This window comes from Gekko japonicus, unplaced genomic scaffold, assembly GCF_001447785.1.
Source record: "Gekko japonicus isolate JY-2015 unplaced genomic scaffold, Gekko_japonicus_V1.1 scaffold363, whole genome shotgun sequence".
Lineage (NCBI taxonomy): Eukaryota > Metazoa > Chordata > Lepidosauria > Squamata > Gekkonidae > Gekko > Gekko japonicus.
The window spans coordinates 400,383-419,506 of record NW_015177016.1 but is presented as its reverse complement, the minus strand read 5'-3'; the positions used below and the strand labels follow the sequence as shown (position 1 = coordinate 419,506).

The 19,124-nt window shown below is 40.5% G+C and overlaps 1 protein-coding gene across 1 annotated transcript in view; it reads left to right on the top strand.

Annotated features, from left to right (window-relative positions):
- SLF1 (SMC5-SMC6 complex localization factor 1) overlaps positions 1-14,384 on the top strand; it is a 43,886-nt gene extending 29,502 nt beyond the window's left edge. The window contains exons 13-18 of the mRNA XM_015427720.1: positions 1,077-1,222; positions 5,701-5,861; positions 6,381-6,514; positions 8,680-8,772; positions 9,413-9,595; positions 13,726-14,384. Coding sequence (XP_015283206.1) covers positions 1,077-1,222; positions 5,701-5,861; positions 6,381-6,514; positions 8,680-8,772; positions 9,413-9,595; positions 13,726-14,231 — 1,223 coding nt within the window. The 3' untranslated portion in view covers positions 14,232-14,384. The remainder of the gene's footprint in view (positions 1-1,076; positions 1,223-5,700; positions 5,862-6,380; positions 6,515-8,679; positions 8,773-9,412; positions 9,596-13,725) is intronic.
- Positions 14,385-19,124: the final 4,740 nt, after the last annotated feature.

The following is a 19,124-nucleotide window of genomic DNA, read 5'->3' as shown; positions in this document are numbered from 1 at the left end:
GTATGATTGTGTTGTCAGTCTATATTTTCTCTCCTAATATAGGCTTTATCCTACTGTTGTTTTCTGCTGACAGAAGTGCTTTTCCACTAGTGGAAGGGTGTGGGGGGGGTGAGTTTTACAGATTCTCAGCTGTAGACTCCCACTTTGTGTCAGAGGTCTGGCTGACACTTTGCCCTCCATTTTCTTCATTATGATCTTCTGACACATCCCCTGAGCAAAATTTTAGTGGACTGCAGGGGGAGGGAGGAAAGCAGTTCCACAAGGTTTTCACTGCTCACAAATAATTGGATGCAAGGCATAGGTGTGTTGTTTGTTTAATATTGTAACTTCCCTGAATTTGAATTTGCAGAACTGTGTGAGCGTGACTTTCACACAGGTTTGTCTTGGATACGGAATTTTCCTAGTGATGTGAGCACTTCACAGTAGAAAATTTGATGGCCAGTGTCAAAGAACTTGTTCCTCTTAGCCCGTTTTAGGCAATATTTTCTCTAATCTGACAGGTTTAGTAATTTTAGTGATTTAGAAATGGCAATAAAAGGATTGGCAGGGGCCTGGGATCCTCATACCTTCAGAACCGCCTCTCCCGGTATGTCCATCCCCGTCTTCTCCAGTCTTCATCTTGGAATTTATTGAGGGTTCCTGGTCCACAAACTGCCCACCTTGTGTCAACAAGGGCGAGGGGTTTCTCAGTAGTGGCCTCCATCCTGTGGAACCAGCTGCCCGAAGAGATGCCTTCTTCCCTGGATTCTGCAGTACTTGCAGGGCTGCTCTTTTTCAGATGGGTGACTGCAGTCCATCAGGCAGCTGGTATACTTGACTATCCACGCATCCTACCCTGCTTGATAGTGGATAGATTTTAATGGGGATAGATTTTAACCGTTTTATATTTTAAAGATTTATTGTCTCATTATATTGTTTTTATCGATGTATTTTAAATGCTGTTAGCTGCCCCGAGTCCCGTTCGGGGAAGAGGAAGCAGGATATAAATGTGATAAATAAATATGAACAAGTTAGTGTTTTTTTTCTGTATTTTACATGTTTCTAAGGGTGTGCTTTTTAAAACTTTCTTCTATCAGATTTTTCAACAGCGGAATTAAAAATGTTCATTTCTTCCATTCCGTCTCTGTGGCTTCAAATGTTTGTTGCAGAAGCAGTCTTTAAAATTGTATCTTTCCAGAGCAACGTTACTGTTTCTACTGAACTGCTGTCTCTCAAAAAAATAGTAAGTATTGCTTGTGCTTCTAAACGGCTAAGAGTCCTAGAGAGGAATAATAAAACAGAGTCCTAGAGAGGAATAATTCTCTTGAGAGGAATAATTTCGTGGCAGCTAAGGGTCAGATTGTGCATTCACACTCTAGGCATTCTATCACTGTTGTACCCAGTGTATTTAACTGCATTAAAACGGGTTTACAGTGCTATGCATTTTAAATCATTTAGATATTGGATACATTTCCCCCCACCAAACACTTCTTAATAAACTGTCTACTACAGACGCTTGTGCTTGAAAGAGCTTTTGAGGTATCTGCCTGTGTCATGGAACATTTAGCATGAAGCTGGTTCTGACCAAATGCTTTGTGATGGTGATTATTTAGCAAGTAAGTAGCTGATAATGATGGGGAGGAAGAATCTCTGTGCCTAGATTCTAGGACACAACTTGTTCTTTTGTTCCTTCTCATTGTGTCAAACATAAGCATGTTCTTTCTGTTTCAGTTGCATACTTTTGGTTCCATTTAATGCCCATATACTGAGTACCAGAGTTCCAGGACTTCACCACAACCACCTGGCATGCATATATATTAGAGCAGTGTACTGCAGATGAGGAACTCTAATTTCTGAGAGATCTGAGTGGAACCCTCATATCACTAATCAAGTAGCTAGGTACCTCCTAGCTGTCCTGAGGCTCTGGAAATCGTCAGTAACTCTAGCTAATTCCCTTTTTCCTCCTTAAACTTTATGATTGCTAAATTTGTGTTATCTCTTAATGTTGTGTGATCTGCTTACGCAATTTGTAACAGATGCCTAATCAAATTTTTGATTTCAGTTTCTGAAAGATTGTTGTGGTAGGAAAACCCTTTTAAAATCCTGGTTGTTTCTAGGGATCCATACTTTACATTAAAGTGTGCAGCAAAAGATTTGACTGATTATTTCTAGTGCATATGTGATACCCATTCTGTCTTCTTCCTGGCCTGACTCATCCCCAGTTGCTTTGCAAGTCCAACCTTCTTCATTCTTCTGCCCCAACTTTGCTATCTTGTTTCTTCTGTGCTATGCATCATACCTCCTATTTTATTTATGTGAGTTCCCCTACTTTTCTCTGTGTTCCGTTTCTCTACTTTTACTCTAGTCCTGCCCAACACCAAGCAGTGCTTCCTGACCCTCGGTCATATATTATAAACCAAACCATTCACTTTCCTTTATCAACGTTTAGTTTTATTTACAGTAACACTGTCGTTCAGCAGTATGCTGCCCCTTCCCCCTTTCTAAGCTTCTGCTGGCACCCTGGACTGTGAAACCTGAACTTGCTATATTCCACAATTAATAGATGTGCCAAGAGATTTCCATTACTTTTCCTCCACAAAGGACTCTAGACTAACTGAAATGAGGAAGAAAATCTTCCCTGCAGAAGCCATTTATGACATCATACTAGAGATTTGCGTTCGGCTAAATCCAAGCTGGAAGAATACCTGGAAAATACCTTATCAGTATTTTTTTGATATTGATTCAGCCAGACATAGATTTCAGATATTGTTTGTCTATCCAAAATTGAAAATCCCAAAAATATTCAAGATTTTTGGAACTGCAGGATAGACAAACTTAAAGGCCATTTAAAAGGATGACGGTCCCTTTAAATGCCTTCTCCAAGCTGCATGACTGCAACGAGTGAACTACAAAGGCATTTAAAGGGCTCATAGTCTCTTTAAACACCTTTGGAGTTCTCCAATCCGCAGAGGTGCATGGCTTGAAGAAGGCATTTGAAGAGACTGCGATCCCTTTAAATTCCTTTCCCCCCTACTTTGAAATCAGTGGAGGATGGGGGCACCTTTTTGGAGGCCGATAGAATTGTACCCCCTGGTCCAATCTTTTTTAAACTTGGGGGGGGGTTAAGGAGAGGCTCCAGCAGCTATGCTGCAAATTAGGTGCCTCTGCCTCAAAAAAACACACACACCTCCGAGTCCCAGATACCCCCAGATCAATTCTCCATTATACCCTATGGGGACCATTGACTATAATGGTCCCCATAGGGTATAATGGACCTGAAAAAATAAAGGAATCCCAAATATTTCCCAAATCTGAATACCATACTGGTATTGAAATTTGGGAATATCAGGAAATATTGATATGGTTCAGGTTCAGTAGACCCAAACCTGGAGAATACCGGAGTTTTGTTTTTAAAAGATCAACAACCTCAGATATGCAGACGATACCACTCTAATGGCAGAAAGTGAAGAGGACCTAAAGAGCCTCTTGCTCAGAGTGAAAGAGGAGAGCGCAAAAGTGGGCTTAAAGCTCAACATCAAAAAAACTAAGATCATGACATCCGGCCCCATCACTCCTTGGCAAATAGAAGGGGAAGTCGTGGAAGTTGTGACAGACTTCACGTCGCTGGGATCCCAGATCACCACAGACTGTGACAGCAGCCATGAAATTAAAAGACGCCTGCTCCTTGGGAGGAAAGCAATGGCGAACCTAAACAGCATGATAAAAAGTAGAGACATCACCCTGCCAACAAAAGTCTGCATGGTCAAAGCAATGGTATTCTCAGCAGTCATGTATGGCTGCGAGAGTTGAACTATAAGGAAGGCTGAGCGCCGAAGAATAGATTCTTTTGAACTATGGTGCTGAAGAAGACTATTGAGAGTCCCTTGGACTGCAAGAAGATCAAATCAGTCCATCCTAAAAGAAATCAACCCTGACTGTTCCCTGGAAGGCCAGATAATGAAAATGAAGCTCAAATACTTTGGCCACCAAATGAGAAGGGAGCACTCACTGGAGAAGACCCTGATGCTGGGAAAGATTGAAGGTCAAAGAAGACGGGGACAGCAAAGGATGAGATGGTTAGACAGTGTCATAGATGCAACGAACATGAAATTGAGCAAACTTCAGAGGACGGTGGAAGACAGGAAGGCCTGGCATGATCTGGTCCATGGGGTCGTGAAGAGTCGGACTCGACTGTGCAACTGAACAACAACAAAACATCATACTGAAACCGCAGCCCTCTTGGCTCCTCACAGCAATGATTCATAGGCAGGTAGAGTGGAAACCCTTCTTCATAGCCTAAAACGTGATCAGTTCATCTGTGAGAGCAGGTGTAGGAAATTGCCACCCACTCCTTGCACTGCACAAAATCCTTGTTGCTAATGATGTTTCTCCTGGGGAAAAAAAAAGATTTGCTTGATGTTTGCCTCTATCCCCCCCCCCTGTCTTTATGCGAGGAGGAATTAAAATATTGGAATACTTCATTTCCATTTTGCTTAAAATAGGAGAAGACAGTTGTGAAGCTACTGTGGATAAATGAGGAATACCAGAAGAAGGCTTAGTTCCCATTCTGTTTGGGAGGACTCAGCAGAATGAAACTAAGGTTTGGTTCACACATATCATGAAACTATTGTTCATTTTAATGATGGTTCATTTGTGAAACCAGGATTCAGCTTTCAGTTGCTCACTAAAGGTCCTGGCTTGCCTCTGCAAATGCTGATTTTATTGCCTTTGCTCAGTATCTGTGGAGTGCAGTGCCAGAGAACAAGCCAGGACTAAGCTAAACTGCCTGTCCTCATGTGTCGCACAGAATCATAGCTAAGACTAAGTGTGGTTAACCAGCTTCAAAACATAGTTTCAGATCCTGATCTGACAGACCATAACTAACTATAGTGGAGTGACCCACATTCAGACAGTTGTGCTTAACCACAGATTGCCTTAAATCATGGTTTCATGTGATATCTGAACTTAGCCTAAACCTTCTTTACCATACCTGTCCTTTAACAGTTTTATTACAGTAACCACTTCTAGACTGACTGTCTACAATACTACTTTAATACGTCAGAAAACGATAAACTTTCTATGCCTTCTTGTCTTCTCTGATCATTCTTCTGTTTTATATATTTTATTGTATAATTTAAATGCTTCTGTGGATTTTATGTAAGCCGCCCTGAGCCAGCCTAGGGCTGGGAGGGCGGGGTATAAATTTGAATAAATTAAATAAATTCTGTCAGACAAAAGGAAGTATTTCTTCAAACAGTGTATAGTTAATCTGTGGAACTCACTGCCACAGGATGTTGTCAGGCTGCCAACTTGGGAGGCTTTAAAGGGGATGTGGACAAATTCATGGAGGTCTGGACTATCAATAGCTATTAATCATGATGGATACCTATTCCCTCCAGTATCAGAGGTAGTATGCCTTTTTAAATCAGTTGCTGGGACCATAGGTAGGATGATGATGTTGCAGATTTCTTGTTTGTGGGCTTCCTGGAGGCAGGTGGTTGGCCACTGTGTGAACAGAATTCTAGACTAGATGGGCCTTTGGTCTGTTCCAGCATGGCTCTTCTTATGTTCTGTTGCTCTTTTGAGGCCTGGATATGGTAGTCAACTATATAGTTATAACACAAGATAAATCTGCAGGAGCCTGGTAGCAGTTCTAATTACCAGACATGTGCTGATGTTGTGTTTAAGCATAACAGGATTCAAGTGTTGTTCTTGCAACAGGTTTGTTCCTATCTACCTGCCTTACAAGTAAGGATGCGTGAGACAGGGAGGATGCAGACAGCAAAGAAAATAGGGCACTGGCCTTGCCCTGAGTCTCAGAGGGCATTACTGATGCTAAATGGTGATAAGCAGAACCAAGCCGAAGTGCTGCCTGATGTACCGTAAGTAATACCTATAACATCACCAGTTTTATTCTGCTGTGGGGGACAGCTTCTGACCTGACACATTTCTTGAACTTTATGTGACCTGTGTTGTTGTCTGCAAATTACTGTGGCTGGCAGAAAGCTCTGTTTTAATCCTATAACATCTGGATAGGGTGTTTTTACCTCCCTTTTCTTTCTCTCACTATATATGTATGTAGGCTGCACATACTTTTCCACTATTAATGTAAATTGCTTCCCAAGAGAAATGAATCTATTCAGAGAATTACTTTAAAAAAAACAGTTTAAGCCCTGTATATTGAATGATTGCTGAGTTTATTACAAGTATATACCATAGTGAAGGTTTCAAAACTACACAGAAGACCTGAATTTCAAAATCTCTCCCATTCTGAAAGCATATTAATGTACCTGTTTGCATGCTATAGTTGCAAATATGTTAACAAAACTACTGTCATCGTTAAAATGTAAATTAGGTGTAATGTGTTAATGTACTTTTGTCATTGCCTTCTTCCATTTTAGTGTGCAAACCACTGTTAACCGTCTTCGTGTTCCAAATAAAGTGAGAAACCAAGCCAAAGTTGAGATGTCACATAGCAAAGAGAATTGTCATTTTTCAGCTAAACAGAAAGTTGTTTTAAAGGTTAATTTGAAAGGTATGATGAATACTTAACATTTACAGTAAACACGTGAAGCACTTTGCATACTTTTATCTTTAGTCCTAGGTGAAGGCAAAAATTGTATCTTGTAATGGTACAGATCAAGCATAAGTTCCTTGTGTCCAATGCTATTATCTGTCCTGATCTTTTTGAAGGAAGGGGTATAATCTTACATGATAGGAGAAGCAGATTTTTCCCCCTTTGGGACCCTTCGTACCCCAGCTTGTAAATGCAGGGATGCATCTTGTATGAGCACATTCCATCTTGCCTGCCTTTACTTTGTTAATCCACCTCAACCTGTACTTAGCAGCCTTCTGATTTGAAAGTCTAATTCAGTCTTCATCTCTTTTAGGCCTAGATGTTTTGTGAACAAAGACTGAAGTGTATGCTGCGTTGCATCAGCTTATTAAGCATATGGACTGTTTTCTTCTAGGCACTGAGCCCAGGCTATGAAGTGCATTTGGCTTTTAATCTTAACTATGCTGGAATCTAAACACTAAAGGTTTAAGAGTATTTTAGTAATTCAATCAGGCTCTATTAAAGTACACATTTAATAAATTGTCCATATTCATGCCCATACCTGGTCTAGATCTCTTGCTTGAACTACCTGATATAGGTCTAGTTTAGATTCATGTTATAATAGTTGCTACTACACTCAGGAGTAGTCATGGGTGAATTGTGGTAAAATGGGCATCATGCTAAGAATTATATTCTTAACAATGCCCAGTGCAAAGAAATGGTAACCATATAAACTAAGCTTGTTATTCCTGTTTGGTCCTTGCATCTGTTAAAGATCTTCATTATGCTGTATGCTAATTTACTGCTCTCACCCTCTACCTATATGTATGGACTGGTAATTTCCATTTCATTGTATCTGTGGAAGTCTGTGTGCACACACAAAAGCTTATACCCAGAATAAAACTTTGTTGGTCTTAAAGGTGCCACTGGACTCAAACTTTGCTCTGCTGCTTCAGACCAACACAGCTACCCACCTGAATGCCCAGTGTAATAAGTTAAAAGAAACTTCAACTTGTTCATAATTTACCAGTAACTTTCTTCCTGTCCTACATTAAACTATCATAGTTTCAAAAAAATGTAATGTTGCAGTTAGTTTCATTGTCCTCTCAGTGATATGCTGCTACCGGTAATACAAAGGGAATATGATTTCTCTTTTAAGGTGTGCCCCAAAGAATAGACAACCAAATAATTATGTTAGAACAATATTCTATTGAGTATCAATATAGCACAAGCAGACCTGGTTTAGGGGTGGGAAATATTCAGCTACTTGCACAATTTTGGATGAAGGCCTGTCTAGTTTCTTCTTTATGCCAGTTCTACATATAAGTCACAAATATGCACCGGTATAGTTCCAGCATGCAAAAGGTGGAGTGGGAAAAGGCCAAAATATTAGCTACCATTCATCTTGGTTTGCATTTTTTATAAGCGCTTGTTGTTTTTATAGACAGTTGACAATTAATTGGGCTAATTCCTGTAAACTACCATTCCATTTTTATGGGGGGTGCCCTTTTTCTAACTTTAATGGGACTGTGTTCCCTGTTCTTAGGACTGCTTCATTCTTTTAAACCTCTCCGTCCTCTCCGTCCCCCCTTCTCCCCCCCCATACTGTAGGCAAGCCAGACAGCCTATTGAGAAACAGCAAACCATCTGTTAACGGATTTGAAGTTCTGAATTATACTTGAGTGTGTAGAGGCACTCGTGCTTAACCAGAAACATTCATTTGAATTAAGCTGCAAATGCTGTGTAAAAAGAACCATACACTTAATGTAGGTTCATGAATAAATTTAAGGGAGGGCAACTGCACTCTAAACTTTTATTGCTTCAAAACCAAGCATTTTTGGTGTTCTGTGATCATTCCGTGCTTTTATACTGTGGCTGAAGCTTTACAGCTGGGGGGGGGGAGAGATAATTCCTGTGTTAACCCTTTAGCAGTGTAGCTTCATTGCTGGATCTCTGATGGAATAGAAGCTCTGAGAGGTCTTTGAATTTTCTTAAAAAGGTGTTTAAACAGGACAAAAGAAAATCTCATTCATTACTGAATGCTCTGGCATATTGCCAGATCTCCTAGTTTCCATGCACTTTGATTATTTTCTTCAGTTGCCATTTTGCCTAGTTTGGTTTAATCTATTAATTTTATATGGCAGGAGAGACAGCCCTGCATATTGCTTGCAGAAAGAACAACGTGAAGCGATTGATTCATCTTCTCTCTCTACCAGAAATAGATATTAACGTTAAAGGTAAGTAATTTTTATTTTCTCTGCTGAACCAACACATTAAGCCTTCCAAATAAATGTGATGTGTTCCAAAGTTCTTTTCATTGTTTTAAGTCACAAATCCCATAAGAGGAAAACAAGAAAAGATTTTTATGAGTAGCTTGTAACTAAAACTTATTGAACCAGTCATTCACTGCACTTAATTGTGTGTGTGTGAGTTTTCTATTAACACAGAGCGGGGGTTTAAAAATTACTCGTTTGTGGCCTTTTTAGAATAGATATGGGGACAAAAGAAGCATAAATCGTCTTCAACTTTACATCCAGGAGTAGAATTTCATATAACAGTCTGATGGAGTTCTGTGTCAATGTGAGATTTTGAATGCAGATTCCTAATTCTTTTCACCCAGAAGAACAACATTCTGTTTGTTGAAAGAAAGCAGTATCTTCAGAATGGAACTGAAGCAGGTTTTTCCCCCTAGAGCAAATTTCTTGGCTAATTTTATTTTTAAAATATAATACAAAAATTATCTTATTTCCAGTATTTTTCACAGTACTAAGTAGGAAGAGTTCTGTCTTTAAGGAACATGCATTATAAAAATATAAGCATCCTGTTACTAATTTTCTTGTTTGGGATTTGGGAAACTTCCCTTGATTTATAATTCAGACTATGCTGGCTGGACGCCTTTGCATGAAGCCTGTAACCATGGTAGCACAGTGTGTGTCCGTGAAATTTTGCAACATTGTCCAGAGGTAGACCTTCTCAGTGAAGTGGATGGGATGACTCCCTTGCATGATGCACTGGTGAACGGACATGTAGAGATTGCCAAGCTACTGCTTCAGTATGGGGGTGAGTACACTTGTGTTTAATCAGCTTAGAAAAAAATTGAGTCCATAAAAACTGCCAAGTATTAAAGTGAGAGGCTGTTTTAGATGTCATTTTGAAAGCTTGAGGTTTCATAAATATTGATGTGTATCTTTTCTGTATTTTATATTCATTCATCTTCTCAGTTGAGTAAGCCATGACTTCAGCTGCTTTTTCACATTTGCTGAATTTCTGGGTTTCTTTTATAATGTCTTAGGAATATCTGGTTGTGAAAATGTTTCTTAGCCACTTAAAGTTTGTTGTAAAAATACAAAGTTAACTGAAGATATTTTAGCTAATTGCTTCATGCTGTTTATATTTAAATACAAATTGGCTTATATTTTTGGGAAAACATTTTACTGATAAGATCTGCCTCTAGAAAGACTAGTTTATAATGGAAGGGAAGAAGGGTTAGAAATAGTTCATGTGTTGTTTTTTTAAAAAATGCTTAAATCTTAATGTTCTGTTGAAGCTAAATATTACCACTTACAGGCACTAATCTTTTAAAATGTGCATGCACACTGGCTTATTACATACAGGTATGTAGGGTTTGTATGTCTTATAATATCCCTACTTCTGCAGTATGCATGTTTTAATTTTGCATTTTTTCTTTTTCTAGATTTCCAATTCTGTGTATAATGTATGCAGCCATTTTTTTTAATATCCTGTATCTAGGCAGGTGGTCGTTCTTGTTTTGTTTTTTAAACTCAACTTGCTCAAACACATACATTGTTCCGGATTTGTTTGCTTCACAAGACCTCTGTGCATCTGCAGTCTTCTCCTGCCCCCTAAAGGCTACTCCCTTTGTCTCTGACTGACATCATTTCACAATCAATACATTCCTTGCTCTTCTCTCTCTGTGTATGTTGTGCTGAGCCTTAATGCTGTCTCCCAGGTGTTTTATTTATCTACTCCACCATGCAGCTGACATGCCAAGCCAATACCTGGCCTCACTTCAATCGGTCTAAGTGATGCAAGAGCCAATATTACAGAGAGCCCAAGTCCTCGATAGAAAGTGGCATTCCACTGACAGATGTGCATTTTTCCTGGGTGTCGGTGAAGAATGGCTAGTGGATGATCCCCTTGTCCCAGGGGAGAAGATCTACTTGCACTTTCATTCATCAAGGTCTTCTGGCAATTGTACAGGCGATGTGTGCAGACTTATCTTTGCTGTCACATGCCATGCGTTGGCCTGTCAAGCAGGTTGATGGCATCATGACGTGAGCTATATTGCACATTCAGTGTGGAATTACTCATTTTTTGTAACCATATTTGAGAATATTTCAGTACTTTCTGTCTCTTGTGCCACATACTACCCCTGACACACCACCATTTTTTAAAAAGATGTATTATGGAACACATCAAAATTGCAGGGAAGGCGCTTTTCTCATTTGGATACTGTTGGCTACATAGGCAATAAAAATATTTTTAATCCATCTTAAAATTTACCTTTTCTGAAAATGGGCTTGATGATTTCAGGAACTGTTTTTATCACTTTGAAATGACAATTCAGACCCTTGTACGTGAAAACATTTAATTTAAGGAAATTGCACATTTATCTCCTGTAAGCATCCAGCTCATATGGACTAAAGGAACTAATGTATTGCTATCATATGGCTCTGTAATGCAGCAGCACCTGATTTGCTAGATTTTTTTAAAGTTTGATGTGTGCTCACACTGATCTATAGTTCTTGCATGAGGCTGTATCCATACTGCTGCACAGGAGAATCTCCGCTGTGGATTGTTGGTGTTGTTCACCTATCGGGGGGAAAGGAGAGACTCAATTCAGTTAGCACTTCGATGATAGCTGAAGGATCTAGATACAGCATTGGGGGGGGGGGATTTTAACCATTCACAAAACTTCTAGATGTACACAAATTCCATGGGCAGCTCTATTGGAACTTCTGTATTCAGAAATAGTAAATGTCTGAATACTAGTGTTGGGAGCAACCACTTGGAGGGAGGTGTTGGCTTTGATGTTCTCCTTCTAGGTCTTCCAGGAGCATTAGCCTGGCCACTGCATGAAACAGTATGCTGAACTAGTTTGACCGTTCATCTGACCCACCAGGCCTGCTCTGACATTCGAAATATAAGAGCTGGGGTTAAATGTACCTCGTTATGATACTGGAAATGTTAGTGAGCAACTAGTAGGATACCACATTCCTCTCTCCATGTCCTTGTTGGGGATGGGGTCGTGATTACTTTTGTTATCTCCAAGGACAAGTCCACTTGGATTACGGGTATCTAAAAGGTTGCTTCCTGTTCCCATGAAAAATATCCAGTGTTGACCAATATTTCAGCATAATCTCTGTGAATCACACTCATCAAAATAAACAATTCATACTTTGATGGCTATTGTCAGAGAAAGTATGTTAACTGAAACATGGTGTACTTAAAGGAAAAAGTTGTATCACCCTTTTAAAAAAAACCGACAATGAGATTGACAATAGCTTTCCCCCCAGACCAGACCATCCTGCCAGAACTCAAGCCATCAGATAACTGGGGCTGTTCAGGCCAAGAAGAAAAGTTTGTCAGGCCTTAAGCAGCCTTTGAACTGGAGGTTCCAACTACTGAAATTGGCAGTTGGTTTTCTGAGAACCAGTGCAGTTGGGTGGCCAGTCTGACTCTAAACCGGAAGATCTAGACCAATCGTTACAAGCCATGGCTGAATGGCTTAGATTAAGCCGACTGAAATTGGATCCGGCGAAGACGGAGGTCCTGTGCCTGAGCCGGGGCAATCCGAGGGTAGGGATCTCACTCCCGACCTTCAATGGGGCTCTGTTGGTACCAGCATCGGAGGTTAGGAGCCTGGGAGTGCTCTTGAATGCCTACTTAATAATGGAGGCCCAGGTAGCAGCCACTGCCAAGTCAGCCTTTTACCACCTTCGGCTGATTAGGAAGCTGGTTCCCTTCCTCGACCGCAACAACTTGGCAGCGGTGATCCATACGATGGTCACCTTGAGATTGGACTACTGTAATGCTCTTGTCTCAAATTTGGAAGCTGCAGCTAGTGCAGAATGCTGCGGCCAGGCTTTTGATGGTCCTCCCTATGTGGGAGCGCATCCAGCCTGTGCTGAAAGCATTGCACTGGCTGCCAATAGCATACTGAATTTGCTTCAGGGTGCTGGTTCTCACCTTTAAAGCCCTTTATGGTCAGGGGCCGACATACCTGAGGGACCACCTTTCCCCATACATTCCCCAGAGAGCTGCATTCAGGGTCCCAAAATCAACTGGCCCTCCCGGGTCCCAAAGACACCAGACTGGCCATAACCATGGCCAGGGCCTTCTTGGTGGTGGCTCCGTACTGGTGGAATGAGCTCCCAGAAGAGATCAGGGCCCTGCAGGACCTTCTACAGTTCCACAGGGTCTTAAAGATGGAGCTCTTCCACCAGGCCTTCAATCAAGGAGCTGCCTCCAACAACAACTGAAAGATATAGAGCCCTGTCCCCTGGTTCTGCCATCTACAGTCTGTGCCTGCTGCATATATTATATATATAGTTCAATTTGCCAGTTTGGTGTAGTGGTTAAGTGTGCAGACTTTAATCTGGGAGAACCGGGTTTGATTCCCCACTCCTCCACTTGCACCTGCTGATGTGACCTTGGGTCAGTCACAAGCGCTGGCACAGCTGTCCTTGAAAAAGAGCAGTTTGTGTCAGAGTTCTCTCAGCCCCACCCACCTCACAGGGGGTCTGTTGTGGGGTGGGGAGGGGAAAGGAGTTTGTAAGCCGCTCTGAGACTCCAAGTGAAGGGCGGGGTATAAATCCAATCTCTTCTTCAATGAGCTGACCATCAAGACAGACCATCAAATATACATGACTCTTACTGCCATCTTTAAGCAATATTAGTAATATACTAGCACTTTATGATACTGATTGTTTTAGAAGGTTTTATTATCATTATAATTGTTATTTACGTGAGCTAGCTTGAGCCTGCTTCTGCGAGGATGGCGGGGTATAAATGGAACTAATAAAGGGAGAACCATCTTTGCAGCTCGGAGCTCCTTGGAGGAAGGGTGGGATGCAAATGGGTATGTTCTCTTTTTATAAAGTTCCAAACAGACCTGCACAGATATAACAAAACCTATCCATGTTTTTTCTCCTCTTCATGTCCTGCAGGGCCAGTATTGCTGCAACAGACAGATTCTGAAGGGAAACTCCCACTGGATTACCTGGAGTGTGTGATGACAAAACAAGATCTTTTGCATAGTGTTAGACCAGAAGAGACAGTAGAGGACTTTCATGCACAAGTAAAAAACAATTTGTGTAATCAACAGATAGAATTTTGGGCAATCTTGTTTTGTAAAATGTTGTTAAACTTCTGTTCTGTATATAACTTATTTATACCTTTTTCTGTGACGTTAAAAAAGTTAACTACAAATCCATTGCTGGAGACAGCTGGTTGTTGCAAGCGTAATAGTAGCTTTTATGTCCACTGGTTCATAGATCTTTATTTTAGAGAGCTAGAAACCTTTCAGAATCTCCCAGTCTATCTTCAGAAAACCATTGAGGAACTTAAACGTTGTCCAGGGGAACAGAAGGAAGCCTTTGCAGCAGCACTAGAACAAATTGTAATGACCATTCAGCTGTCTAGTCTTGATTTGGCAAACAAACTTCCAAAATAGCCACAGGTCCCTAAATCTAATAGGCTAGAAGGTTGTCTGGCTTCAACATCTTTTATTTATAGATGGTATCTTAAAGCACTGGTCTCCAGCAGTTGTCTTATACCAACTCGTAGCTTCTTCCTACTGCTTGCCTATGGATTTGGTTCAACTATCTACCTGCAATTTTCTGTGTAGAGTCACTTTAAGGCTGTTTTTGTTTTATTGCAATGTAAATATTAAGGTGAAATAAATTAAGCATTGTATACAAAATCTTTTGTGCTGTAAAGTCTTCCTCCCAGTCCTATTGCCAAGATCCTTGCACAACATTAATTTACATACATTTATGGCAGCACCTCATCCAAATCTCCTTAATTGATTTATGAAACACAAATGTGTGTTTAAAACATGACTAGCATCCAATATTGCTGGCTTTATGCATACTTTGCGTGTCATCTGATGAAGGGAGCTTTGACTCTTAAGAGTTCACACCCCAAGAATTTTCTTGGTCTCCAAGGTGCTACTGGACTCAAATGTAGCTCTTAGATTAAAAATAGTAAGAGAAATTTACCAAAAATAGTGTATTAAAAATACTGATTTAGTATAAATACAATTCAGCCTTTTTCTGTAATACATAGAGTTTCTTGTGATTGAAAAACTCAGAGTGGATGAGACATTAGGGCACTATCATTGTTTGACTTAAAGGCAGGCAGAACAATGCAGCTGACTGATCACAAATGGCCAATTACAACTCCCATTTAGCTTTTGTGCAGTGAGGTGTGGTCTCATAGCATTTTATACAATGAAGGTGCTCAAGCTGGTTTTGTCTTGTAAATTTATCAGTCTTGGACTGGAGAGGGCTCTGGGTTGACTTTTGACCTCCAAAACAAAAACGACCAAGGAAATTTCACTCTGGAGCCTGTCTTCACCTACTGCTTCCATCCCAGCATCAAACCAGCCTGCATTCCTGTCAAATGATGCCTGATAAAGCTATGCACACCTTATTTGATTCCAATAGCCATCTAACCATGTGCTTGATATATAACATTGTCAAAGTAGTATTCTGAGAAGCTTTGCAAGGCTCGTGATTGGCAGGGACTTTTAACAGTCTTGGAGCAAATGACTCTTAAAATTATTCACAACAACAATTTTAAGCAAATCATATTAAAGAGCAAGAAACGTTAATCTTTTAAGTTAGCCAACCAGCAGTACAGAAACAGAAAGAGTGGCTACTGCTCAGTTTCAATTGGTATCTAATGAAGGGGGCTTTGACTCTCAAAACTTTATGCCCCCAAAATCATGTGGGTGCCCAAGGTTCTACTGGCCTTAAATTTAGCTGTCGTCCTGCAAACTAACACGGCTAGCCTCTGAAACTATGTTCAGTTTCTGTGTACTATAATATACAGGGATGACAGTATTAGGTGTTGCAGAATTTCATTGAGAAAGGTGGACTGAAAATAAGCTACAGTAAATCTGTTGTCCCATCATGCTCCCTGGACTTCCCAGTGGCATGAAACAACAGCGACAGGCAGGTTGTGGCAGCAACCAAGTTGGTGATCAAACCAACACAGCTTGAACCTGGGACCCAACACCAGCCACTGATGCTGTCAGCAGATGCTCGGAAGGGAAGGGCACGGCCCCAGTCTGACCAAGAACAGTTGGCTGGGCAGACCCAGGAGATGCCAGAGCACCGTGAAAAGCTGGCCCTTCACCACCCAGGTAGCCAGCTGATGGGGGCAGTGGTGGGCCACCTGACCTTTCACTCTCCAAGGAAGCCCTCAGTGGTAGAGAGGGCAATGACAGGGTAGGCTAGAATGGGGTGAATATAAGGAAGGCTGGGGCAAAGCAGTGAGGAGGGGTGAGTGCCATAACCTGGAGTGGTCATTTATGTTTTTGCTTGTGTACTGCTGGATCAGACTTATGCTTAGGGAGCTGGGAGCCTGTTCTGTCCATTCAGCCTAAAGACCAAACTTCTTACCATCAAAACAAACCTTTCAAAGAAAGAAAGGAAATCTAAAATTTACGTAAGATGATGAGCCACAGAGGGTAAAATTTAATAATAATCATATTGGCTCATCAAACAGTGTTGCAACCAGAATCTGTTTAAGTAGAGTTGAAACAGAAGCAAGATTTTAAAAAGCAGTAATCCTTATGAAAAAAATGGTATTTTACTCTAGAAGACAGTTGGGAGGGCAGTGGAGATTTTACACTCAAGATGGGTATGGAAATAACATGTACAGTACAGGCTGCCACTGTACTGAACTCTGAAACACACAATGGAGATTTCATGACTTTATGTTTACCAAGGTGCAGTGCAGTCCATAGCTGAAGATAAACGGTAAGCACGGATTGCCTTTCTTTTGTGGACGGTTAAGTGCAGCAATTACTCTGGGAAGCTAGACGCAATTGACTGACAGGTAAAGAGAAATAATTGTAAACTCTTTTAGTTTAATATGAGCAATGTAACCAAAAGTAACTTTTAAACATGTTCAAATATTGTAGGTGACTATCACAAAGAACTCAAAGCAGACAATTTATTACTCATGTATATTACTATGTAAGTTTTATACTTATAAGAATTTTAACAAGACTTGGCCATAATGGGACAGAAAGGTGGGATACAAATGCTTTTAATAAATAAAGCTTTTTCCCTTTAATACCATTTAAACAAATGTCTTCAAAAAGGCTGTGTAACAGCTATAGCATTCTTTGTTTTAGTAGGTAATTCTACAAAAAATTCCAATTCTACCTGGGCAGCTGATGAAATATGACTGCCTTTCTGGTATCTGTGGGTGGTAATGGGCAATTGAGGTACAAGGTGTTGCATACGAAAAGGAATTTTGATTTTCAAATTCGTAAAATCCATAGTTCAATTTAAACTTTAAAAAGATGGTCTGAAATATAAACCAGCTAGCGTGCACAGGTGAAGTATTCAGTATTCAATATACAAGCTAATTATGTCTGATTTTTAACATTAGATTAATGGTATATTCCTATTATGCCTTAAAGTATTATGCAAATTCAACTGAAATATTTTTCATTTAGAAACACAGAAGCCACACTGTTGAACTTTAAGGAACCGTTTGGCATGTGAGGTTAGGTAATCTCTCTTGTTTGGGAAATCTAGGTTTGTTTCTCAACCCCCAAATTCCTAGCTATTGGCAAAAACCAGCATGGCTCCTTATACCCCAAAGTGCAGGTATTTAAATTTTATTTATTTATTTTGACTTTTATTCTGGCCTCCCCGCGAGCGGGCTCAGGCAGATCACAACAACAATATACAGCAATATAAACACAGTAACTTCAATAGTAAAAAGTTTAAACAGTATGGATTTAAACAGTATGGATTAAAACAGGTAGCACTATCAGTTAAAGTGCAATAGTCTCAGAAGTTGGAGCTGCTGGGCCACTAAAGTTCGTCTCAGTCTGGGTTTGAGATTGGGTTTGGGTAATTTAGAAGAGTTACCCAACTACTTCAGATAATCTATATCCATCAGAAGTGAGTGATGACATAATTGAAAGAGCTTAGGAAGGTTAGAATAGGGCTGTATCTAACGGGAATCTCTCCTTACACCAGGAAAATGTGATTGAAAACTGTTTAGTATCAGGCTGTTCTTCCCTGTCTTGGAAGGTTACAGCTTTGAAACATAAATGGTGCAGATTTTCAAAGGATTTTGCTCCCAATTTTAGAAAATTATTCTGAAAGAAACTCACCTATAGGAGTGATTCTGTTCCTCTCAAGATTTGAAGTGTGGAATGTTCCTACAAGAGTAGTCTTTTAATAGCTCAGTTCTTAATATTAAGGTTTCCCAAATCAATTGTGTGTTAATACTGTATTGCTTAAGTGCACACATACATTCCTCTCTTTTCCTCAGCCCACAAGAGTTGAAAAACAGACAGCTCATTTGAGGAGTGGGAGGAAATGTGCAAGGGGGAGGGGAGATAGGAAGTCTGGGGAGGGGGAAAGTGTGTGACAAGAGAGCTAAGAGGGAAGGAAGTAGATACCTTGCAAGTTCCCCATTTGTTTTAACATCTAATTGAAAAGATGAAGGATGAACTTCCAAGGTACTGGTTTGTTTTGGGTAGGAGACTTTAATGACAGAACTGGTTCCAACATGCTAAAATAGTTGGGAACTATGCAATGGTTTAATTAGGGTATTTTGAAAGTGGGAGGGGGCTTTAGAAAGGAAAAGGCTTATATTTGCCCCCCAGCCTACTAGAAACCTTCCCTACCATTTGTTACATAGTGATAGACAGTTTAGGGGCTGGCCCGAATCTATTGTAACAATATGTACACATGGACACAGAAAGCCACACACACACACACTAAGGCGTGAAAACGTTTTAGAGTTGTTAGTTTTAATAAGTCTAAAATAATATCTTAAGCTTTGTAGCAGTCCTGCCCATTAGACTACATGTAAGGCCTCCAATAGGTGCTGAACCCTACTGAGCTGGATTATACATTAACTAGCCTGCTACCCGTACTTTGCTATGGTATTTAAGTTTCGTAAATCCAGTTATAATACTGATGATGTGAAATTTGAATTGTGACAATTGTAGGAATTCCAACAGAGACGGTTGTAGTGTAAGAGATGACATGAGACATACGTACTTTTTTCTCTCTCTACTGAAGGGCCTCTAGACCACATTGGTGGTTCTGCTCTCAGGTGCCAGGATCACCAGGCTGCTTGCTGAGCTCACTCTGGAGCAAGCCACATAGAACTGTCCATTTAAGAAGCAGTAGTCTGTTAAGTCCACTCCTGCTACCTTCCACGAAAGTGATGGCCTCTCTACTTGTGTTCCTGGATTGTTTTGCTCATATGGAGACTGAGCACCTCAGGGTAATCTTGCTGGTATTTGGCCTGTGCAGCTCAGTGCACTGCAGGAGTGCTATGTGCAAATGTCATTGCGGCATTC